This window comes from Procambarus clarkii, chromosome 14 (genome assembly GCF_040958095.1).
Source record: "Procambarus clarkii isolate CNS0578487 chromosome 14, FALCON_Pclarkii_2.0, whole genome shotgun sequence".
In the NCBI taxonomy this organism is placed as follows: Eukaryota; Metazoa; Arthropoda; class Malacostraca; order Decapoda; family Cambaridae; genus Procambarus; species Procambarus clarkii.
In genome coordinates this window covers 31,270,769-31,295,838 of record NC_091163.1, presented here as the reverse complement: position 1 = coordinate 31,295,838, position 25,070 = coordinate 31,270,769, and the positions used below count along the sequence as shown (strand labels likewise).

The 25,070-nt window shown below is 43.5% G+C and overlaps 1 protein-coding gene across 1 annotated transcript in view; it reads left to right on the top strand.

The window, feature by feature from the left end:
- Window positions 1-25,070, top strand: part of LOC123771020 (protein SpAN-like) — a 137,734-nt gene that overhangs the window by 38,972 nt on the left and 73,692 nt on the right. Inside the window, exons 3-6 of the mRNA XM_069324431.1 lie at window positions 2,594-2,777; window positions 15,997-16,181; window positions 18,700-18,903; window positions 19,511-19,637. Coding sequence (XP_069180532.1) covers window positions 2,594-2,777; window positions 15,997-16,181; window positions 18,700-18,903; window positions 19,511-19,637 — 700 coding nt within the window. The remainder of the gene's footprint in view (window positions 1-2,593; window positions 2,778-15,996; window positions 16,182-18,699; window positions 18,904-19,510; window positions 19,638-25,070) is intronic.

Here is a 25,070-nt window from a genome sequence, read left to right as displayed (position 1 = left end):
CGAGCGAGGGCGGCCGTGACGAGAACGGCGGTGAGAACCCCCAGAGAGAGAGGGGTTAAAAGGCGCAGCAGTTACAACTAGAGAAGGAGCCGCGCCAGGGGACGAGGTAGTCACCACTGGGGGCTTGGGGCTCGACCCAACCACAGAGGAGGGAGGGGAGCCAGGGGAAGGAGTCAGAGAGGCCAAAGGAGGAGCAAGGTCGGGGCCCAATGCAGCGGAGGCTACAGAGCCCGGTCTTCCAATACGGACCGACTCGGGGGCTTGGTCGCCCACCCCACGAGCCTGAAAAGGTAAGCCAGAAGCAGCCGAAACAGGGGTTATCATCTTGACGAAATTACGAATTCACTCACGAATGTGCCCCCACACCCACCATGGAGCCACAATTAGAGGCAGGACACCCAACAAGAAGCTATCGCCGATCTTGTCGGGGCCTCCTAGGGGTGCGTCGTGAGTATACGCCCCACAAACGCCACCTTAAGAAACCGACAGTCCGTCGAGATCGGGTTCAGTGACGAAGTGGGGATTGACAATAAAAGGTTCCCCTCGCTCTCGACGTCGGGTACTGCAGTTCTACGGGTGCAAGAGTATGCCTCCTCAAGCTCCCGGGCGTCAAAGTAGAAGAAGTCCAAGGGAAGAACCAGAACGAGCAAAAGGTCGGCAGGAAACGGCAAGCAGATAGGAGAAGAGGGGGGAGAAAAACGAAACAGAAGGAAAAGGAAAAGATGCCCAGCAGAATTGGAGAGGACGGCAGCAGGAGCACAAGGCTAGAAAAGGACAGAGGACTGTCCCAAGGAGCATCACACTCCGGCAGCCGCCCACTAAGCCCCCAGACGGCGACAACGAGCTGAGCGGGGAGGGGGTCAGTGAAAGGAAGATAACCCCGACCCACACTAACCACAAGATAGACTTGACAATATGCTACAAGACCAACCCTTAAAATGAATGAGTAATTTAGACTTATTTTGTTATTTTCAGTAAAATATAAGACTGACAATTGCAATTTTTAGCAAACTCGGACAACTATTTTCTGTTATCAGCAAAATATGATGACTAATGACTATTTTAAGACACCTGATAATTGTTATATACATATGTCTAACTTTCTATTTGTAATATATAAGGCTGTCAGTATTTATTTTCAATATATGACTGATAACAGATATTCCAAGAAAATATAGCTCAAATTGATTTTTTCATAGATTTTTTATTAAAAATTACCTCTTTACCTAAAACTTGATATATAATTTATTTTTAATAGTTATTGTTTTATTAATATTTAAATTTACAGCAAATTACATATCTTTTAAGAAGACCAAATTGTCTCTCTCTTATATTTATATACACAAAATTATTTAGCATTATAATATTTTTTGCATTATTGTCAAAAGACAATTTCACCTGATGATCACTCATAAACAACAACCAACTTTGTCAACTTGGAGTTCCTCAATTACTTTATTTCATCTTATATATGAAAAGTCTGGATGAATTTCAGTTAAATTTGCATTCGAAAGCTAGTTATCTTTTATAACTAACAATATTGACATATTTATAACAGTGATCAGCAAAACTGAACTCTTACAAACTAATTTTTTTAAATCACTATTCGTAGTTACAAATAAAGCTAATTGTTCATGAAGAAGCGTGGTTCCATTAACAAATTAGAAAATGTTCTTTGTTGTATAACCCAAAAACAGCGGTCAGTTGGCCAAGTAACTTCACCTGCTATCTACCCCGTCTCCTGGACACTGACCTGCCAAGCAAATTACACAACATGTTTTTGCTTTCTGAACAGCACTCTCTCCCCCCCCCCCACCCCGCAGAGATGATAGGGCCGCCACACACTGTATTAATAGTCGTGATTCATCAGGTTGTTAATGTGATTTAAAAACAATATCTTGTTATAACTCTCTTGTTCTCTCTCTTTGCAACTCTCAATCTTTGCAACTCCTCTCTCTCTCTCTCTCTCTCTCTCTCTCTCTCTCTCTCTCTCTCTCTCTCTCTCTCTCTCTCTCTCTCTCTCTCTCTCTCTCTCTCTCTCTCTCTCTCCCTCTCTCTCTCTCTCTCTCTCTCTCTCTCTCTCTCTCTCTCTCTCTCTCTCTCTCTCTCTCTCTCTCTCTCTCTCCCCCTCTCTCTCTCTCTCTCTCTCTCTCTCTCTCTCTCTCTCTCTCTCTCTCTCTCTCTCTCTCTCTCTCTCTCTCTCTCTCTCTCTCTCTCCCTCTCTCTCTCTCTCTCTCTCTCTCTCTCTCTCTCTCTCTCTCTCCCCCTCTCTCTCTCTCTCTCTCTCTCTCTCTCTCTCTCTCTCTCTCTCTCTCTCTCTCTCTCTCTCTCTCTCTCTCTCTCTCTCTCTCTCTCTCTCTCTCCCTCTCTCTCTCTCTCTCTCTCTCTCTCTCTCTCTCTCTCTCTCTCTCTCTCTCTCTCTCTCTCTCTCTCTCTCTCTCTCTCTCTCTCTCCCTCTCTCTCTCTCTCTCTCTCTCTCTCTCTCTCTCTCTCTCTCTCTCTCTCTCTCTCTCTCTCTCTCTCTCTCTCTCTCTCTCATCTGCCTGAACATGAACACTAGAGTTACAGCTGCTGCATCTCTCCCTCTCCTAAGAACAAAGGGTTCGAATACACCAACCCGGACTTTGTGGACGGTAAGCCACTTTATCAGAAGGACATCCTGTTGAACCCTGAACAATGGCAAGCTCTGAGGGAGAGAAAGGCCCTTGCTAGTGCCGTATATAGATGGCCAGAAGTCAACGGCTTTCCCCTTGTTCCCTACATCACAGTTAGTCCAGGTTAGTAATACTTAGCATCGATGATGTGTGTAAAAGTTTAGCAATAATATGACAACTTTATATTCAGAAAATTAAGCAAACAGTTTATAAAAGTATAAGACAGAATTTAATTTTTTTCTTCACTGTATTCAAAGCCTATTCTGGAGAGCTTGCCCAACGTCAAGAGAGTGTTGTATTAAGTGAATGAGAGGTATAAGGTGGTCGTGCTGCTGGGAGTTGTAGGGACGTCCTGAACATGAGGTCATCTTCTAATAATGACTGAAGGTCAGCGAGAGGGAGTTCTTTAACTTGCATGACCAAAGACTGGCATTGTTGTTGGTCAGACTTACGTGCAGCTTTATCCTCTTAAAGATTGCTCATGAATATTCGCTGCAACCTTTCCTTATTATAGCACGTCGCATTTTGATGTATACTTTACCTAAGACCACAAACTAGTAGGCATCCGGCAATCCCGTAAATTGTATTATATGTCTCAGTATTCACTGTGACATTTAGATCAAGGGGAGTCAGGACTGGAGTAAATGAAGGTTGTGTCGTCAGCAAATAGAATTGGTTTGAGGTGTTGGGAAGCATTTGGAAGGTCATTAATGTAGATGAGAAAGAGGAGAGGGCCAAGTATGCTGCCCTATGGAACACCAATGTTGATGGGTAGGGTGGGAGAAATGGAATTATTCACAGAAACATACTGGAGCCTGTCAGTAAGGTAAGGTTTGAGGTATTGCAGGGAGTGACCTCTGACTCCATAATGATGTAATTTAAGAAGAAGGTTTTGGTGGTTGACAGTGTCAAAAGCCTTACGCAGGTCCACAAATAACCCAACAGGGAACTCATTTTTATCAAGAGCTGCATGTATCAAGTTAATCATACTAATAAGTGTATCGTTAGTGCTTTTTTGGGTCTGAAGCCATATTGACAAGAGCTAAGTATATTGTGTTTGGCTAGATAAGAGTAAAGCTGCTTGTAGATTAGTTTTTTAAATATTTTTGACAAGTTTGGCAGGATTGATATAGGTCTGTAGTGGTTAACATCAGTGAGATCACCACATTTGTGTACAGGGGTTACTCTCGTTTTTTTTTTTAGAATATCTGGAAAGGTTTGGCGTTCAAATGACTTGTTGAAGAGCAATGCAATAGCAGGGGCTAAAAATCTGGAGGCTTTTTTATAAATTAAAGTTGGTGTCCCCACAAGGGCACTAGACTTGGTTTTAAGGGAAAGGATTATCTCATTAACATCAGTGGAATTTGCAGGCTTTAGGTACAGAGACTGTGGATAGTTACCTGTAAGATAGTCCTAAACATCAGTACTGGAAGATGGAATATAATTTGCAAGGGATGACCCAATGGAAGAGAAGAACCTATTGAACTCAATAGCAGTATCAGAGGCTGTAAGCTGACCATCGTTATTGGACAGGAGTATTGGTTTGTTATTTAAAATCTTCTTTGATCCCACTATTTGTGAAATTGTGCTCCATGTTTTCTTAATGTTGTCCTTTGTTTGGGTAAATTTATCTAAGTAGTATTTAGTTTTGGCTCGTCTAATTATTTTAGATAGCAATGACGAGTAATTCTTTGAAAATTCTTTGGAGACGATTCCTAACCTATACTTCTTCTCAAGGTCATGTTTTTTATTAATGGATTTAAGTATTCCCTTTGTAAGCCAAGGATTGTTTGGCGTTTTAGTTGTGATTTGTTTTGCTAGCATAGGACAGTGGGTGTTATAAAGGCTGAGAGTTTTTTGAAGAAAGTATTGCACTGCTAGGTTGATGTCTCATATGTTACCTAATTTGGACTCCCAGTTGACATTAGCAGCAGCAGCTATAAAATTGCCTATAGCAGTTTCATTGTGCAACCTAAAGCTTATCTCCCTTGTCTCTAGCGGTGGTTTGTTAATGTTAGTTAGAAGAAATGTGGGGTAATGGTCTGTAGTGCTATCAATGATTATCCCTGAAGTAAGCAGAGAGGTTATGTTAGTCCAGATGTGATCAAGAGTCATGGCAGTATTATCAGTGATTCTAGTAGGTCTAGTGATTAAGGGTATGAGGAAGCAGGAATTCATACAGTTGAGGAAGCTGGCAGCAGTAGGGTTTTCAGGCTCGCAGAGATCAATATTAAAGTCCCTTGCGATAATTAGATGGTTTTTGTTCAGTCTGTTATCTAGTGTTAGATTTCTAAGGTTAGAGTTGAATTCGAACACATCAGTGTTAGGAATTCTATAGACTGCTCCCACATTCAGGACAGACTCAGCACTCTTGACTCTGAAACTGGCGAAGATATACTCCTCACAGTAGTCTCTAGTTATAATTACTTTTAAGCATGTTAGTTCTTGGTGGTAGTAAAGAGCAGTACCACCACCACTCTGAAATGGACGAAAGTTGTGAATTGCTGAATAGTTTGGCATGTTAAAGAGTTGAGTAGTATCCTCTTTTAACCACGTTTCAGTAAGTATAATACAAGAGAATTTGTTGTCAATAGTTTTAATCAAGGCATTAACATCATCGAAGTGTTTGCTTAGAGATCTTACATTCAAGTTAATTACAGAGATATTGTGATTATGTTTACATAATCACAATATCACGATATTGTGATTATGTTTATTATGTAATACATTGTTTACATCATGTGCTGTAAAATATCTGCAATTTTGATCATTAAAGTGATGATTGTCATAGATAGTGGATAAGAGGTTTAGTTCTAGATCTATACTTATGGTAATGGTCTTATGGTAATTGTATTAGATTTCTACCATTATTCGATTAGATTAGAATCTTCTACCATTTCTACCATTAGCACCACCTACCATTCACTATGGGAGTTGCTGTTCTCGCCGCCAGAGGGTGTGGACGTCAGGCGTGAGCTGTCAGTCGTTGTTTACCAGTGCTGAGTGGTGGTTTGCTGTGGGAGGTGTGGAGAGCCCGCTAGTCGGGGCTCCGCCTGGCGGTATGGCAGCGGCTGGTGATGGCCGTATTAGACGGTAGATACTATACGGATGGAGTTTTCTGCTGCTGTGGACTGGCCTATTGTGGAGATTGCTCTCCTGGACGTGCTCCGTGTCGATGTCTCTGATCTCCTGGGACTCGAGAAGTTGTCGCCTACCGGTGTTGTGGTGTTGTTTGCCACGTCACATATTTACCAGGAGTTTGTGACTCGCTGGGATGCACGCTCGCTTCCTCTTCCGGCTTCGACTGTGTCTGTGGAGATCTTGGATCCCTGGGGGCCCTTGTCGTTTGTGAGTGTCCACGGCGTGCCGGTAACCTTCCCCAAGGCGGAACTCATGTCATTGTTTACGCAGTTTGGTGAGGTGGTGAAGCACCGGTTTAACATTTTGGGTGCGAGCCGGCTGAAGTGGGTTCGACTGGGTTCACGCATACTCGTCATGCGGCTTACGAGCCCTATTCCATCCAGGGTTTCGTTTCGTGGGCTCTTTATGCGGATCTTTTATCAAGGTCAAACCCGCACGTGTTTCGGGTGTGGTGCTGAGTGACACGTAGCGGCCGATTGCGATGCTCCTCGTGGTGAGGCCCCTTTAGTTTTCCTGGAGGATGACTTTCCCCGCTTGTCTGTGCGTGAGGATTCCCCGGCGGAGCCTCGCTCTGTGCAGGTGCCAGGTATGGTTTCCACGGTGGTTCCAGCTCCGTCTGAATCTGCACTGTCTGCCCCACCGGTGAGCTCAGGGGCTCTAGAGGCACCTGCTTCAGACCTTCGCCGTTCAGTGGATGCGAAGGTGCATCCGCATCCGGTTGCTTCCGTGGTTACCTTGGCTGGTGCTGAAGGGATGGCGTCTGCATCTCCTGCTGAAAAACATGTGCTTCCCAGGGCTGGCGGGGTGGTGGTGTGTGTGACTCCACTCGCGCCCTCTGCCTCGTCGCCTCTGGTAGTTTCCTAGTTGACGAGTGCCTCTTCTCCTCTGCCGGTTCCGTCGCCCTCGCTGGATACCTCACGTGTGCTGGAGTCTACCCTTCCGCCTGCTGTGTCTCTTCCTTCTCCGAATCCGGTCTCCTTGAATGGTAGTGGCTTTTTGCCCCGCGTTGTTGAGGCTGCTGTTCTGCGTGATCGTGCTACCCCCTCTTTGGGGCCGCCTGCCGATGGTTCTTCTGGGGCACCACTTGCAGGGGGTGACTGTTCCGACGATCAGCGGCCTCTTTTTAAGCGCCGTCGTTCGGCTTGGGATGCATCGCCTCGCCGGATGTGGGCAGAGGAGCGTGATGCGATGGATGATGCTGCTGTGGACGACGTTGTGTTGCCTCCTGTGGTGCCTTCTGTGTTGGACACTGTGCCCCTTGCTGGTGGCTCTTCTCAGTGGGTGGTTGCCCCCTGGTGATTGCGACCTCGTAGTGGTGTTGTCAAAGGATGTGCGACGGGGGGGGGGCCTCTGCTCCTGTTCCGATTGGTGGGGGCACTGGGGCGCCTGCGGAGCCACCCTCCTCGGTGCTCGGTACAATGCCCGGTGTCGAACAAAGTGCACCCCCTAGTGGGCGGGCCGGTGTGTGGCCTGCTGTGCAGCCTGGTGTGCTTCCGAGTGTGCGGCCCTGTGACCAGCTTCCTAGGGGGAAACCCATCCCTTTCGTCCTCCCGTCCGGCGAGGTGATCAACAGAACTCAGACTTCTCTGTGTTTTAAGTTTGATGACCTAGTGCGTCCTGTTCCTTGGTGCCCATCTACCATCTGGGTTCCGTGGGCACAGTATTTCGTCCTGGACGTTCCGGATTCGATGCCTCGGCCTACTGCGCCTCCTGGATGTCCGCTTGCTGAGGGCAACCAACTTGTTTGGGATGCTTATTGCTTACGGTTTCCGGCTCGGGAGTACCCGGAGAAGTATGAGTGATTCGTGTGGTTGGTTTATGTCTGTGTTGTGCGTGATGTTTCCCCAGTGCCTGCGTGCACAGGTGGGTGTCCTTGTCTGTGAGTGTGTGTGGTGTGGGTGTCTGTACCTGGCTCCTGCGTGGCCTGTTTTGTTATGTTTGCAATTTGTTTTGTGCTTTGCCTTTGGTATGGGTGTTTGTGTTGTGGTTGTGTGCGTTTGTGGGTGTTTGATGTTCTTTCTTTCCTGTCTTTGCACGCGCCCTGTGTGTGGGGTGGCGGGCGTCTTGGTGTGGAGTGGTGTGGTTGTGTATGTCGCATGGGTTTTGTGTGCGTGTGATTATTTCTTTGTCCTCGTCATTGCTTTATTCTTTGTACATATTTTATGTTATTTATGTTCTCATGTGCAGTTTTTGGATTTCATGCTACTTTGTTATTGGTGCCCTCATTTGTGGCCGATTATGCTCCTTTGTGTGTGGGGTCAGGCTACCCGTGCTTGTGTTTTCCTTTACTCCCCTTTTACGTTCTAGGGGGGGGGGGGTTGGCTTTCAGTACATTTGTTGTAATTTTTGTGTATTTTTTCTTGTATATTTTTGTTATTGTCCTTATGTCATTGGTTTGTTGTGTATTATTTGCATTTTCTGTCCCATGCTGTTTGTGGGTTTCTTTGCTTGTGTCCTGTGTGCTTTTCTGTGACCCTTTGTATGTATTTTATGTCTGTTTCATGGTGTTTTGCTATGAGCACGATTGTTTGTATTTATATGTTGTTTTGCACTTGTTCCCTATTTTTGTACTTTGGTTTTTTATATATCAATAAAAAAAACTACCATTCACTAACCATCTTGGCCCATGAAACCAAATATCTGTCTATGCAAACTGTTTAAACGTCATACCTCTTGATAAGAGATCAGCTGGATTATCTTTTGTTGGTACATACAACAATTGGAAGCCTGCAGAAATTTCTTAAATTTCTGAGACGGGATTTCTTAAATATGGTGTCGGACAGTTGTCGTTTCGTACCCATTGTAAGACGGTTTCATTGTCAGACCATATAATGACATCTTTGATGTTCATGGTAGACAAGACTTGTTTGATATGCACTGCTAGGCGTGTGCCAATTAACAATGCAGTTAGTTCCATCTGAGGCAAAGTCCTTTTTTTTAATGGAGCGACTCTGGCCTTAGAGGTGATTAGATATGATTGATGGGAAGTCACTAAGTAAGCACTAGCTCCAAAAGCTTTGGCTGATGAGTCTGCGAATACATGTAGTGTTACTTCATCATTTTCTTCACCTATGTGTCTTGGAAAGATTATCTTTTCGACTAAAGTTTGTTCTTGAGCATTTCCATCCAAGCTTTTTGTAACTGGAGTGGTAGCGGATCATCCCAACCAACTTTAGTCTTCCAAGCTTCTTGCATCAATAAATGCCACTTGATAGTTAAAGGATTTAGTAGACCAAGTGGGTCAAATACTTAACCAACTTGTGAAAGCAAATCCCTTTTTGTAGCAATGCAATAGTTTACTGGTACTGATTTGATCGATATTGTGTCTAAGATTAGATCCCAGTCCATACCTACCACCTTTTGTGATTCTGGTACGTGATATTCAGGGTAATCTCTTGCTATTTGATTATTCAATGTTGCATTATTAGAAGCCCATGATTGTAGTGGCATGTTGGCACCTTGTAGTTCCTTGTTGGCCTCTTGATATATTTGTAACAGTTCATTAGTACTGTTAACTGTCCCTTGAAAATTATCTACATATAGATTTTGACTGATTTCAGCCTTATAGGGATTTGATGATTTCTTCAGATGAGTATCTAGAGTTGCTTGCAGCAAAAATGGGCTATATGAGAATCTGTACATCACAATAGGACTATTAAGATCTTCTGGGTTCTCTACCCATAGAAACTTAGTGAAGTCCCTATCTTCTTCATGTAAGCCAACTCTTAAAAAAGCCTTGCTTTTATCTGCTGAAAACGTATATTTGTTAAGTCTAAACTTCAGCTGTATCTCATACAATTTCTGAGTTAGACTTGGACCTGTTTGCAAACAATCATTTTGACTGGTTCCTTTGGGGTCCAGATTTAGAGCTACAATTGAAAACTATCCGTAAAGGAGTTGTTTTTGATTCTCTGATTACCATGTGTGGTAAAAAAATGGCCTTTTTGTTTATTGTCATGATTCACAACTTCGATGAATTGATTTTTTAGCTGTTGAGCAATAATCTCATGGTAGAGTAGTAAATGTTCAGGCCTTTTCCTTAACTTTGCTAATTGGGATTTAAATTGACTATAAGCCATATGATAGTTGGTAGGTAAGGTTTTATGGTTAATCTTCCAAGGTAGCCTTACCCAGTACTGTCCATCATGGTACTGTATAGTTTCTGAGTACTGATTATATGTACAGACATCATCAGGACTTGGTTGTTCAGAAATTATTCCTATTGCATCAAGTTCCCATAATCTATGCACAGATTGTAACCTGTCATCAATCATGTGGGGGATATTAAGTGGTGACTGTTCTTTGCCTAGTCAAGCCACTATTACAGTTTCTATATGATGAGATTTTTCAGGAGTTGAAGGTTCATGATCTAGTACTCTTGTTTGAATGCTAACTCCTTGATTGATTAATTCCAGTTGTGCAGTAGGTAATGTATCAGTAGTAATTGTTTTTGCTACTAAGGCATTGACATTACTCTGTACTTTACAGTATGGTACAGCTGGGGAAGAATTATCTTCTTTTGGCTTTGCCTGTGATGCATGTTGATTATTGATTCTGTTGGCACAGTCTGCATCTGCATAGGCTGTGCATTGATAAATGGCATGTGCTTCCTGACAGAATAAACATCTTGGGCCACTTGTAGCTACTTTTGTTTTATCTGTCTTGGGAGCTTGATTTCCTACAGTTCTCTTAACTGTAGGTGATATAGCATATGAGCCAACATTACTCTGTGTCCACTTTGCAGAAGATGAGCTTTGTTGCCTTGATTTCTGATTGCCAGTGTGAACATTTTTGTTATTGTCCGAAGATATACTTTTAGTGAGTTTATCTTGTGATATGATATTGTTACAAATATGTAACACTTGTAGGTATGTAATTACATGCAAGTAGGTCATACAAGCATATAACCCTCGTACTCCTCCAAGGATTTCCTTAACCCTCAAACCGCTAGGGGTCCAAATGGATTTAACACCCACAGGCGCAACAAAAAAAAAAAAAATCCAAAAAATTCTTTCATATTATATTAGTGTTCATTTTTGTTCCTTGATCACGGAAAAAATATAAAAAAATCGGTGGCATATTTTAGCCACAATAGGGTAGGGAAGTCTGACAAAAAAGGGGCGTTGACAGAGTCTTCGCCAGACGAGGTCTACTCCGCTCGAGCTGTCAGGCGACAGTTGCCACAAATATATTATTACCTAATTATTTCAATGTCTCTGATTGATTTTTTCTTAGTTTTTTGCAGTAATATTATTCAATAGAGTGAATTGTGATATATTTATATAATAAAATGTGTGAACCATCACTGTACTCAAAATTATGGTGTGCTTATTAGTGATTTAATTATTATGTTCATATAAACAATAAACAAATAGTTTTGCTGTTGTTACACTATATACACAGGTTATATATAAGTATCTGCATGTTTTGGTCACCATAACGAACCACTAAGTTGGTATTGTGAGTCAAAATGCAACGAGGAGTGACTGCCACTCACCATCCTGCCATTCCCTGCCTCTCCCTCCCTCAAAAACATCTCACTTGTCCTCATTCTCCTCCCACAATACTGTTTTTGCATTTATTCACTATACACAGACGTTATATATACATATTTACATGTTTTGTTCACCATAACTGTACATCTAAGCTTGTATGGTGAGTAAAGGCACAAAGAAGTAGCTACTCACACAGTCAGCTGGTGGCGGCCGCCCTCAAGGCCAGACGCACTAATATTTCTCCTCCAACAATATTGTTTGTGGTGTTATTACGCTATATACACATATTATATATAAGTATCTACCTGTTTTATTCACCATACCTGTACAAATAAGGTGGTATGGTGCCCAAAGACCATAGTGGCCACCAGTAAACAACATGACAAGTCGTGCAGACGACGCACCTACATCACCAAAATTGCGGCTCCCAACCTACTCCTCTTGCTGTTATTACACTCTATGCACACGTTATATATAAGTATCTACATTTGTGTTCACCATAGCGAACCACTAAGCTGGTGAGTGCAGTCAATAAAAGGTGGCCGCACACAGTCAGAAGACGACGCCACCACCCTCCCTCCCACAGCATTACTCCTCCCTCCATGGAGCACAGCTCTAAATATCACCACACTCCTGCTCTTATCAGAATCCTGGTCAGTTTTATCACAGTCAGGGGGCTTCAGTACTACTATCATCGCTAAATAATGGCAGTATCATATATATTATGGCATTTGTAGGCGATGCTGTGGTCACAAGCTGAACAGCAGTGCTATGAGCTCATGCTGCGTGCGCCAACCTTGGTGGCTTGCTCACAACTGAAGCTCTTACACCCAAGAATGTTGGCCTGGATTTTTTTTCCAGGTGGCATCTGGCAACTATCGGTCATGGCTGCATTATAGATGCTCCTATCCCAGGCAGGGTGTTTAAATTATAGCGCTAGACACGAAATCATATATATATGATTTGCATGGTTTAAGAGTTAAAGGATGAATTGTATTTGTAATAATGTGTATCTACATTGTTCATGATGTGATGAAGCATTTTGCTTTTTATTTTTCTCGGCTTTGCCATTTCTACTAAGTAAGTCTCTTTGAGATGCTTGATTGCCTTCAGATATTCTGAGGCTTCTTTCACTCCAGTGAAAGCATGAGATTAGGTGATCAAGACTATATTCTTGGATTAAGATAGTTATCTTAGATGAATGATAATACTTGGATTGACATTGTCAATGGGCTGTTTGCCTTAAGATTGTAGATTAATGATGAGGGACTATTTAGCCATTCCATTGTTATGTGAGATTAAGATTGGTCTTAATCCCCAATGGTAGACTATTGTAGTCAAGTGATGATGACATTTGTCTACCACCTGCTTTAAATGATCTATAGGCTGTAGATTAAGATTAATGATATGCTGTTTAGCTAAGTAATGACTTTGTCATTCAACTAATAGAAGTGGCCAGTAGGCCTTTAAGTTTCTTGATTACCATTCAGGCTTGTTCGCATTTGTGTTCCTCACGTGTGCCCCAAAGAATGAGGTGATTTGATAAAATGCCACAATAATTTGTGGTGATTTCAATGCCCATCATCGTTTTGCACAGGGCTCGAACACAACAGATGAGACCAGCACTGACAACACATCTACTAGACCGCTACCAGAAATCCAAATCCTAAACAAGAATGAACCCACCTATATCCAAAGAGGTATATTAGGCCTTACCTTCATTTCAGCCTCCCTAAGAGATGCAGCAACATGGTCAGTTGAGCCCACACTCACAAGCGACCATTATGGGGTACAAATTGATCTAAAGTTGGGTCTACCCGCCCCACCTCCACTTCCACCTCCACCAGAAGCCTGGAAATTTGCTCTAATAAAATGGGACCAATTTCAAAACCTCATCTCAGAGTGGCATAGAAACTAAGATGTTCTCGAAGACATTAATCAGGCAGAACAAGATTTTGTCAAAGCAATTAAATGTGCCGCCAACCACTCAATTCCACTAAAAAACAGTCCCTCAGGCACCACAGAGATCACTGGTTCTATTACGAACGTGTTAAAGAACTCAGTCATAGACTCAACAGCAAAAGGTAGCCATACAAATAGCAGCCAAGTGACCGCATAAGGACCTTACTTTATGAGGTCAAGGAACATGTACATTAAGAGATCAGGATAATCAAAGAACAAAAGTGGCTGGAATGGTGTTCACATCTAAATAAACACACCTCACTTGGAGAGATGTGGCAGAAAAATCACAGGGCCAAGGGAAATAAAATACCAAAAGCCCCCACGTCCTAAAAATCGTCAACAGGAAGCCGAAGTACTGGCAACCAAATATGCAGAAAGAGCAGCCAGTAATCAGCTTCCACCAAATGTACTAGCAGAGCAGAAAGGATTAGGGGAAGAAAAGTGACACAGAATCCTAGCAGCATGTGCAGAAGCCTCTGAAACTAATACCCCTTTCACACTGGATGAGCTCAATTGGGCTAAGATAAACTCCAAAGATACATCCCCTGGAGATGACAAATAACCTATACCATTATTAGAAACCTCGGCCCAGAGGGGGACACTGCATATCTAAGGATAATTAATTTAGCCTCGACTTCTCAAACTAGACCTACAGCTTGGAATAGAGCAGACATAGTGCCGATCCCAAAGCCCAAAGATCCAGCTAATCCAAAGCTGTGCAGCCAAGACGGCTGATAGAATTGCACTCAACAGACCAGGAATGCTGATTATTTCTAGGAATAATGCTGGATACATAAATTTGAATCCTGAGGCCACTTAAGAGAGAAAACTGCAGCCCGGACGGCAATCCTCAGGTCGCTAACCTCCCTCTCTGGAGCCAATCTGCAAATTTTTCACACACACTATGTACAGGCAGTCAGATCAGTGATCGACTATGCAGCACCTGCACTCTCAAGTCCATCACAACAACAGTGGAAAAAGCTTGAAGTAGCACAGAACAATGCTATGAGAGCTGCCCTAGAAGTCCCTATGTGGACCAGTCTTGAAGCTCTAAGACTGGAAACGGGTTTGCCTTCCAAGAAAAAATATCTCAATGAATAGCTACGATTATTAGTAAGATAATTGTTTACCCTGATCCAGTCCCATTACGACAGGCCCTGACGGTTGAACTTTGCCAAAACAATGGTAACTCTTGGGCTGCCAGAGCGGGAGAAGTCTAAACAGACTACAATTAAAAAATATGATTCTTGATAGAGGAAGTGTTCAACCACACCCAAACTATCCTTGTTCCCCACCGTGAGAGGAGCCTACCTTCAAAAGAGTAATGTAAGGTCTTCCAATGAAAAAGGCTGCCTATGATCCAACAATCCTAAGACGCATCATAGAAAAGCAAATGTGCAGCATTGCAGTAGCAGACGCCACCCACATCTTCACAGACGGATCGGAAAACAAAGAATATGAGAGTGCTGGCGCTGTTATTTGCACAAACAATGAACAGGCATATTGGAGACTGGGAGGACCAGTATCATCAACCCAAACTAAACTCTGTGGCATACACCGGGCATTCTCATTTATGATTGGACAGAAGATTACAAATGCAATTATTCACAAAGACTCAAAAGCTGCACTTCAAATATTTGGAAAGAAGCAGTGGAAAGATAACGTGGAAATAATTACCACCGTTTTGTCTCTTGGAGCAGTAACCAAAGGCAAAGGACTCTACATAAGCCTAAACTGGATCCCATCCCATGTTTGAATCCCATGAAATGAAAAAGCCGATGAAACTGCTGAATTGGCAACTCGTCATCCAGTGATACATAAAAAGAGTCCAGCCCAGCCTAGAGTACACTAAAGACACCATCTCCAAAAAACTCGCACACCTCAACAATGCCCATCTACAGCAGAGAGTAGCAGAAGGTTTGCCCTTTGCAATATGGTATCTTCAGGACACCATGTTAGACAGGTTAAATATTATTAAAGGAATTCACCGAGAAATACCAATTTGGCTTTATAGACTTCGTCTAGGTTACAGATGCAACTAGGAAATTAGTGAACCCAGAAATTGGGAATGCATCTTCTGCCAAACAATCACAGAAAAGTCACTACTTGACTGTCACGTCACTACTTAATGTGAAGCAACCAACGGCCTTAGAAGAGCTTTAAGAGTCCTTGAATCTTGCAGTAACCACTCTGAAGCCATAAATAATGCCACTCTTCTGGTCAAAAAAGGTAACCAGCAGCTGGACACCCTCATAAATATTGTCAAACAATATCCTTCACCGCAATAGCAGCCCCATAGTAAGGATTGACCATTTAAATGCGCGCTCGGCACACAAAATATCCTTTCACGACCAAAGATCACATTCACTCCAAACATTTTCCACTTATGGTCAACTTATGCCCATGCCACTTCTTGGGTGGTTTAATCTTCGTCAATCATCAAGCAGTTATGTAACCATTCAAACTCTGCCTTTGATAATGTTGTCAAGGTGTTAACGATATGCATGTCTGAGCGCCTGGCATAATAGCATTGGAAAATGAACTTTGAAGAGTTAATTTTATCACTTCCTTCTCAAGTGAAGGTAAACATAAGAAAATAGAGAAGATTCGTGCTAGAAATCATCATTCACTCCTTTTCTGTCCCAATCAACAGTATATTGAATTATTATAGATAGATTGATAGATAGATATATCATATTAACATAATGGAAATTAACAATGTTTTTTTTACTTTGTGTGCTCAGTGAACGTAACCGCGGTACAAGCTGGCCTGCAACACTGGATGGCCAATACCTGCATCAAGTTTACCTTGACCACCAACACCAAACAACCTCATCTCAGGTTCATACAAGGTTCTGGATGCTATTCCTATTTAGGACGCCAGGTTGTAAACGGCCAAGACGTCTCAATTGGCGTTGGTTGTGAGAGGGTAAGTGTAAATGGTCGTGTTTGGTAGGTAATGTAAATATGTATTTCCCCTGCAATACATCAGCTCTGATGTTTTTAACATTTATACACGTCGTGTGATGCTCATCAAATTTGAAACTTTCCAGTAAAAAAATTGTCTAAATTGTAAAAAACTTAATTATATCGTTTCATCAGATGCTTCCTCCTTCTCCAGGTCCACTCCCTCTTCCTCTCCCTCCCTCTCTCTCACTGTCTCTCTCTCTCTCTCTCTCTCTCTCTCTCTCTCCAAACTAAGGAATAGGTTCATGTGGATTGTAATTAATGTTCGAATTGAAACTACAAGCTTAGAGCTGTCAACCATCATCCGCTCATGTAAAGCTTGACCCTAGAAACTCATTTACTTTACATTATTTGTATCCATTAGTAGTAAATTAAACTTAATGCTAGGATCTTTCATTTAAGGAACAGGATAAACCAGGAGCCAACTAGGTAGCAGAGCCTTCATATTGTCAGTTGACTTGATATTACACGTATTTACTTGTTGCACGAACATGTTCCAGATGATAGTCTAGAAATTAATGGTCACTGATGGAGTGTTGATCTCGATAAAGGCATTCCTGGAGAGTGGTGCATACATAAGATGGTAGTAAACATTCCTGGAGTGTGGTGCATACATAAGACGGTAGTAAACATTCCTGGAGTGTGGTGCATACATAAGATGGTAGTAAACATTCCTGGAGTGTGGTGCATACATAAGACGGTAGTAAACATTCCTGGAGTGTGGTGCATACATAAGATGGTAGTAAACATTCCTGGAGAGTGGTGCATACATAAGATGGTAGTAAACATTCCTGGAGAGTGGTGCATACATAAGACGGTAGTAAACATTCCTGGAGTGTGGTGCATACATAAGATGGTAGTAAACATTCCTGGAGAGTGGTGCATACATAAGACGGTAGTAAACATTCCTGGAGTGTGGTGCATACATAAGATGGTAGTAAACATTCCTGGAGAGTGGTGCATACATAAGACGGTAGTAAACATTCCTGGAGTGTGGTGCATACATAAGATGGTAGTAAACATTCCTGGAGTGTGGTGCATACATAAGATGGTAGTAAACATTCCTGGAGAGTGGTGCATACATAAGACGGTAGTAAACATTCCTGGAGAGTGGTGCATACATAAGACGGTAGTAAACATTCCTGGAGTGTGGTGCATACATAAGATGGTAGTAAACATTCCTGGAGAGTGGTGCATACATAAGACGGTAGTAAACATTCCTGGAGTGTGGTGCATACATAAGATGGTAGTAAACATTCCTGGAGTGTGGTGCATACATAAGATGGTAGTAAACATTCCTGGAGAGTGGTGCATACATAAGATGGTAGTAAACATTCCTGGGGAGTGGTGCATACATAAGATGGTAGTAAACATTCCTGGAGAGTGGTACATACATAAGATGGTAGTAAACATTCCTGGAGAGTGGTGCATACATAAGACGGTAGTAAACATTCCTGGAGAGTGGTGCATACATAAGATGGTAGTAAACATTCCTGGAGAGTGGTACATACAAAAGATGGGAGTGAACATGTGCTTCATGTAAGGTCTCATAACCCTCGCTCTCAAGAATGTATGAGACGCGCCGTAGGGCTGCAAGTTTCTCGGCTGCCTTGCTTGCTAGTTTAACTACACGGCTCATTATAGTCACTGAACACTAACTTTATTCACAATATTTCACCTTCCTGCAACACAAAATTTTTGCCACAAACTTTTCTGTCCGAATTACAGTATGATGCTGACTTGTTACCATCATCGTCTGTATGTTCTCAGCAGCAAATGTGATCTACAATCGCCTTACCCCAGTTTGTTTAGACTGAAAATTGATGATTAATGACCCCATGTTTCATGGTACTCATTCTGTATATGTTTAGAGTTCATTCATCAGTATAGGACTGAACGTCAAGAATGAGTTGTAGTAGATCATTGGGGAAGGACATTTCTCAGCAAAGAACCAAGTATGGCCCTCCCCCCTTTTATATACCAGTACAAATTGACGGCTCTCAGAGTCAGCACCATTGAGGACTACTCAAGAAGTTCGTTCTTGAAGGCAGTCTCTTATTTGCTGCCGAATAGGGCTTGAGATACCTAGTGCATGAAGCTTTCATAGTAATAAGAGTGTTTTACCTGGTTGAAGGTGCCTCCAATATCTAGGGCAACAACGCTAATCATCTTGGACTCCAGCCACTGACTGAAGCCACTTAGTGGAGAGAGTTAGCCTGAAATCAGTAGTAGATCGACATTTTCTAAAACCGTATAGTTGACCACATAGTAGCCGAAGATGGTAAACAACTGTCATTTGCTGACAGATTGATGTCTCATGAATATTAGTTGTTCGGACCTGCTGAACAGTTGCTCTTGGGCTGACCTTGTCCGGCCCCACAGCCTTGTCTATGTTGAGTGTTTCAAAGACACGGTGAACTTAAACCTGTTGAATAACCGTTCTAGATGAGTTTGACGCATTCTTTATCTCTCACTATCAGGTAGGCATTGTTGCTCATGAAGTTGGCCACGCTATAGGGTTCGTCCACGAACAATCCCGTCCTGACAGAGACACCTACGTCAAAATTAACTTCCAGAACGTGATTCCTCAGAGAGTACATAATTTCAATAAGTTCTCCACAGCCCAAATTAACAACTACAGTGTGCCTTATGACTACTCATCGGACATGCACTACGGCTCCTCGGTAAGAACGTTTGTCGTTTACAGCAATCTGGTCTTTAAGGAGTTTTACAGTCCTATCTAGGCATGTATTTCTTTAAAATATTATCGTAGTAAATGTTGACTCTGATAAACAGAACTCCAAATGTAATGTTTTTGAGGCGAGGCTGACCTTTCAGCCGCTGTCCAAGATTGGTCACTAGTTGTTTCCTAATGAATCTCGTGATCACAACATAGATATATTCGACAGAAAGCAAATATTAAGTTCTGATTCGTTGAATTTATTTATATTTTAGGCTGTCAGTAATCAATCATTCCCGATCACTTTTATTTGTTTCGAAAAACAATTGGATTTTGTTATGACGTCATTTCAACTACAACTTCTAGATTACCTGATTCGACCAATAAAAGTGGGAAAATTGCTGGTATATGATTGGTTTAAAACCAGGACCACAACTAATCAGGAGGTGCTGGTTGTATGTTTCACTCGCGGTGCAAGATGTTCCAGGAAAATCTTATTGCATGCCTTTAAGAATTAAAATCAATCAATATAATCATCTCACGATATCAGGTCGAAGTGTATTTAAGAAAGCCAAACCAATTATAACATCTTTTTTTGTGTTCTTTTTCAGTTCTTTACAAACAACGGGAAACTGACAGTCAGTACTGTCGACATGTTCGCTCAGGGCATCATTGGTCTGCAGATTGGTCTCTCTCACCGGGACAAGCAGTTGGCCAACCTTATGTATAACTGCATCGGTGCGTGTTAATGGCTGTATTGTGGCATGCCTGGACCTGTTTGTGTGTGTGTGTGTGTGTGTGTGTGTGTGTGTGTGTGTGTGTGTGTGTGTGTGTGTGTGTGTGTGTGTGTACTCATCTAATTCTGCCTGCAGGATTAGGCCTTGCCTCTTAGATCCCGCCTCTCTAGGCGTCGATTGCTTAAAGCAGTGACGCCTGTCCTATTTCGCTATCATATTTAGTTTTGAAATTATAAATAGAGTTTGCTTCCACAACCTGCTTCTTTAGTTTATTCCATTTTCTCACTACGCTTACGATAAATGAAAACTTTTTAACATCTCTATGGCTCGTCTGAGTTTACAGTTTCCACCCATGTCCCCTATTGTTGGCATTCAGTGTGAACATCTCACCTATTACTACTTTGAGTTTATATGTTTCTATCCGATCTCCCTGCGGCCTCCTTTTTTCTAGTGTCGTCAGGTTCAGTTCCTTCAGTCGCTCTTCATACCCCATTCCTTGCAATTCGGGGACGAGTTTCATCGTAAACTTCTGAACTTTTTCCAGTCTCCTTATGTGTCTTCAGGTGGGGACTCTATGATGGGCTGCATACTCAAAGACTGGCCTCACGTAGGCCGTGTAGAGCGCTCTAAATGCTTTCTTAATTAGGTTTCTGAATGATGTTCTAACTTTTGCCAGTGTAGAGTACACTGCTGTCATTATCCTATTTATGCGTGTGTTACGGCCTCCTTGAGCCAATAACTGGGTTCTATCTGTGTAATGTGCCTTAGAGCCTTTTCTTTTATGATCCCACCCCAAGTCAATGGTAAGTTATCATGAATTGGCGGTAGCAAGTAATAGTACTATGAATAAAGAGGGGTAAGCAAGACACAATTACACCTTCACCAATATATTATCTATCGAAGTATAACTACACGTATGTACACAGTGTCATTTTCATCCTGGACACTCAATATGTCTGCAGTGTTCTTCAAAACACAATGAGTCCACAATCTTCAAGTATACGTCGTCCACGCTCAGTGGTAATCACCGACGAGTTCACCTTTCTCAACATGGGCCAGTCCACACACCGTATCGTCACGATGTCCAAATATCCCACAGCTGCTCTCCAGAAACACACTGGCAGAGGGCTTCAGCAACACGTTGACTGGGGTCACAAATAATCACTTCCAGAGGTCTCTAACACCCCGAAATGTCAGTACTGCGGAGAAATGCCCGACAGACCACCGGAACATTATCTAACACAGTGCACAGTTACAAACCCATTAAGATTTCAACTTAGATTCATCAGAGCAGAAGAAGTTGTTAAATACATATGGCAAAATCTTACTGAAGCGATCATATGAGTCATAAATACTCATGCTCCGCCCAAGTAAAACAGAAACAAACAAGACTTAGATGCGCAAGCCAGAGGCTTAGGGCCCGTGCAAGAATGTCCTTGCAAAAAAAAAAAAATCTAAAACCCCGACAGACGTCTTTAGCAACACACTAGCAGCATTTCTCAGCAGACGAATACTACCGTCGTCTCGTAACTCTTCTTGGCCAAATCCCAAGTACGTCGTTCCACACAACACTGCCAACAACAGTGTACAACATACACACACAAACACACACACACACACACAACAAGTATAACAACCAACACACTGCTTACTACCAACGGCGGCCACTTATCCTCGCAGGAAACAAGTCAGGAGTTCTGGACTGCCCAAAGTAAACTGCCGTCCTCAGAGCAATAGACTCATCACGTCACCTCTGTGGACATAAAGGTTATTAACTGTATCAATTCCTTAACTGTAGCCTCTGTTTAACGCAACATTAAAATGTGTACTTGGATGAAAAAACGATTCTTCGCGGCGGGGTTCGTATTCCAGTGACCTGCCCGAAACGCTACGCGTACTAGTGGCTGTACAAGAATGTAACAACTCTTGTATATATCTCAAAAAAAAAAAAAAAAAAAAAAATAGTCAGACAGAAAGTATACTGGGTGAACTTAGGATGGCACCCTTCACTGGGGAACTGTGAAATGTAATCGTATGCATACTCTAGATGGCGTTCATGCCGTTACGTCGTCACCAGAGGTGACGACGTCCATTCATCATCAACCTCACCTCCTAACAGGAGGTGAGGTCCTGTATGAAACAGGAGCCTTTCACAAACGCCACACCTCTGCCAACAGATGGCGTTGTCTGTCTCCCCTAATGCCTTGGAGTTGGGGTGCAGGTCCATGGATAGCCATCCATGGACCGAAATCGTCACTCCGCACTCCAGCAATGGTGTTGATACCGTAACAATGTGCCTCAGGAGTTAGATTAAGTGCTACGTCCACTCCCAGGTCGTTTTCTTGAGTCGTCACATGTAGGTAGTTTCCCCTTCATTGGAGTCCCATCTGAGTCGTCAGATGGAGCGGTTGGAGTGCTTGGGCTCCTCAGTTGTTGCCTGGTGCTGCGTGAGAGAGGGTCATTATTGGTGGTTTGGTGCGCCCGCTGGCCGGTGGGGCGGCTGGCATGATGGCTGTGTTTGGTGCCCCTATCTGGTGCATTGATACTGTAGGGTTGGAACTCCCGGCGCCTGCAGATTGCGCTCCTGCATGTCCTTCAGGTGGACATTAACTATCTCCAAGGCTTGGAAAAGGTGTTGAATAACCGTGTGGCAGTGAAGTTGAGCACGTTGCTTGCGTACCAACGTTTCATCCGGAAGTATGATAGCGGTTCTTCTCCGATATCTTATTCTGCTTTAACTGTTACGGTGTCGGATCAGTGGGTGCTGCCGAAATATGGGAGTGTCCACGGAGGGGCCCTAGATTTTCCTGAACCTGTGCTGCGTGCGTATTTTGCAAGGTTTGGTCAAGTTGTTTCGCATCGAATTAACTGTTTATGTTCTGGGCGTTTGGTGGGGTTACAGCTTGGCGTTCGGACTCTTGGCATCTGTTTGGCTAGTGCAATTCCGTCCCAGATAAAATTTCACGGTTTCACCATGCAGGTGTTTTATCAAGACCAGGCACATACTTGTTTCCGATGTGATGTGGCGGGTCACATCGTGGCTGGGTGCCTTGCTGGTGCGGCAGTTGAACCATCTGTATTTCGAGAGAGTGATTTCCCCCCATTGGTGTAAGTGGGGTTGAAGCTGAGCTCTGGGAGCCCATTGAAGTGTATTGTCCCGTTCCCCAGTCAGCTGGGCCTGCTCTTTCGCGTGTTCCTTCTCTGCCTGACCGGCTGGTTGGCCCCGAGGACCTGGAAGCGCCTGTTCCCAGTAATGTGGCGACGATCGTTGCAGACGTGTATCCGGCTCCACGTGCGTCCACCGTGGTGGAGGATGTTTCTGAGGTGGTGGTGTGCGAGTCTGCAGTTGGGGCCGTTATGCTTTTCCCTGATGCGTGCGTTCCTGGCTCCATATCTGGTGTCGACGGGGCTGGTGAGGCTCCTCCTTCCAAGAGTGTGTTGCGGCCTTCTGCGGGTCCTAGGGGATCATCCCCCCTGGTGGCGCTGGGCTCCCCAATTCCCCGCCACAAACGGGCGCCGAGAGAGCGCTCTCGGAGCAAGGGTCCTCCTGGGAAGAGAGTCGAGGCTCTACAGGGAGTAGCTTTGAGTGGTGGTCCTACCCACAGCTGGCGTCGTGGGATCTGGCGGTTTCGAGGTGGTTGATAGGGAAGAGTGTTCCCCGCTGGTTGTGGACGTGGATGCCTGCTGGTAAGTAGCGGCTGAAGCTGGGTTGAAGGAAGAGGGTGTGGGTGGCCCTATGACGCTTCGGAAGACTTCTGGGGCCTCCGCCCCTGCATGGCCGTCCTCTGTGGGGCGGAGGGTCAGTAGTCAGTATATTACCGCTGCTGCTCCTGTGGTGGGTTCGTGTGCGCCCCAGGTGGAGCCTAAAGGGTTGGGGGGGTTCTTGAATGGTTCTCCCGATGGCGCCTTCTATTACATGTGCGTCCTTGAATGTGCGTGGATTGAATGATTTAGCGTTGCAGTTGGGTCTGGTGGATGTCCTTCGTGAGTAGCAGGTGGATGTGGCTCTTATTCAGTAGCATAATGTTAAGGACGTGTCTGATTTACAGTGTCTGTGTGCGGATTTTCATGTTGTGCTTAACCCGCCGAGGATGTCCTTTGGGGGTACGTTGATGCTGTTTTTTAGGAGGGCGTCCATCTCTGCTTCACACGGAGATGGATGAGGATGGGCGGGTGCTATTTGTCCTGGTGGAATATTTGGGGGTGGTGATTCCGCTCTTGACTGTCTACGCCCCCTCGGGGGTGGCACGTTGTCTGGAGAGGAAGCCTTTTTTCAGGGAGGAGCTTCTGCATTTTTTCCACATGATACGCGTGATATGATTTTTGGTGGGGATTTTAATTGCGTCACTAGTGTGAGAGACTGCAATAGTGCCCGGCCGGTTAATGTTTCTGGGGCATTGATCGACACTTTGCGGTGTTGCGGGTTCCGTGATGCCAAGTTTAAATAGCAGTCTCCTGTGCAGTGCTGTATCAAAGGTTTTTTGGCATCCCAGAAATATGCAGTATGCCCATTCTTCCCTGTCCTGCCTTATTCTTATTACTTTATCATAAAATTCAAGAAGGTTTGCTTGGCATGATTTCCCTTCCCTGAACCATATTGGTACTTATTTAAGTACCTAATTCTCTCTAAGTTTGTACCCAGTTTTAACCACTTTGCTAACCACTTTGCCAGTGATACTGGTCTGTTGTTAAGTGCTTTTTTCCTATCTTCTTTCTTAAATATCTGTAACACATTTGCCTTCTTCCAGCAATTGGGTAACTCTCCCTTCGTAAGTGACATTAAATATAATTGCTAGAGGCAAACTGAGGGCCTGCACTGCCTCTTTTATTATCCACGGTGATATGTTGTGTTGTTAAATTGCTTTCATTTCATCCAGTATTGACAGCTATATCATTACTTCCTCTGCTGTCACCTCTACATCTGATAATCTATCGTTTAGGTCAATCGTAGTCTATCTGATAGTCTATCTTCTAACAATGGAAGCCGCTCAGGCTCGGTTTTGAGCACTCCATGGAATCTGGAGTTCAGTGCCTTGCAGATTTCCTTATCACTTCCTGAATATGCCCCGACCATTTTCCAGTGTCTTGTCACTTTGTCCTTCACCTTCACTTTCCTTCTTAAATGACTATGTAGTAATTTAGGTTGCGTTTTCTGCTTTGATCACAATATCGTTCTCATAATGGTTTTCGATACTTTCCTTATAATAATGTATTCGTACCTAGCACTGTTGCAACTGTTCCTGTTGTCCTATGTCCTTTCTTCTCTATACTTCCTCCACTCCCTCCTGCATCCTAGTCTACTCTCGTTTCCCAGATCTCTTGTCCCGTCGTTACAAGTAGACAAGAGGTACCCATGTGACCAAGTTTCATCATGTAGTCAAAGACTAAGACACAATGATCATTTGCTTCTAGTGGTATTTCAAGTTCCAAATTC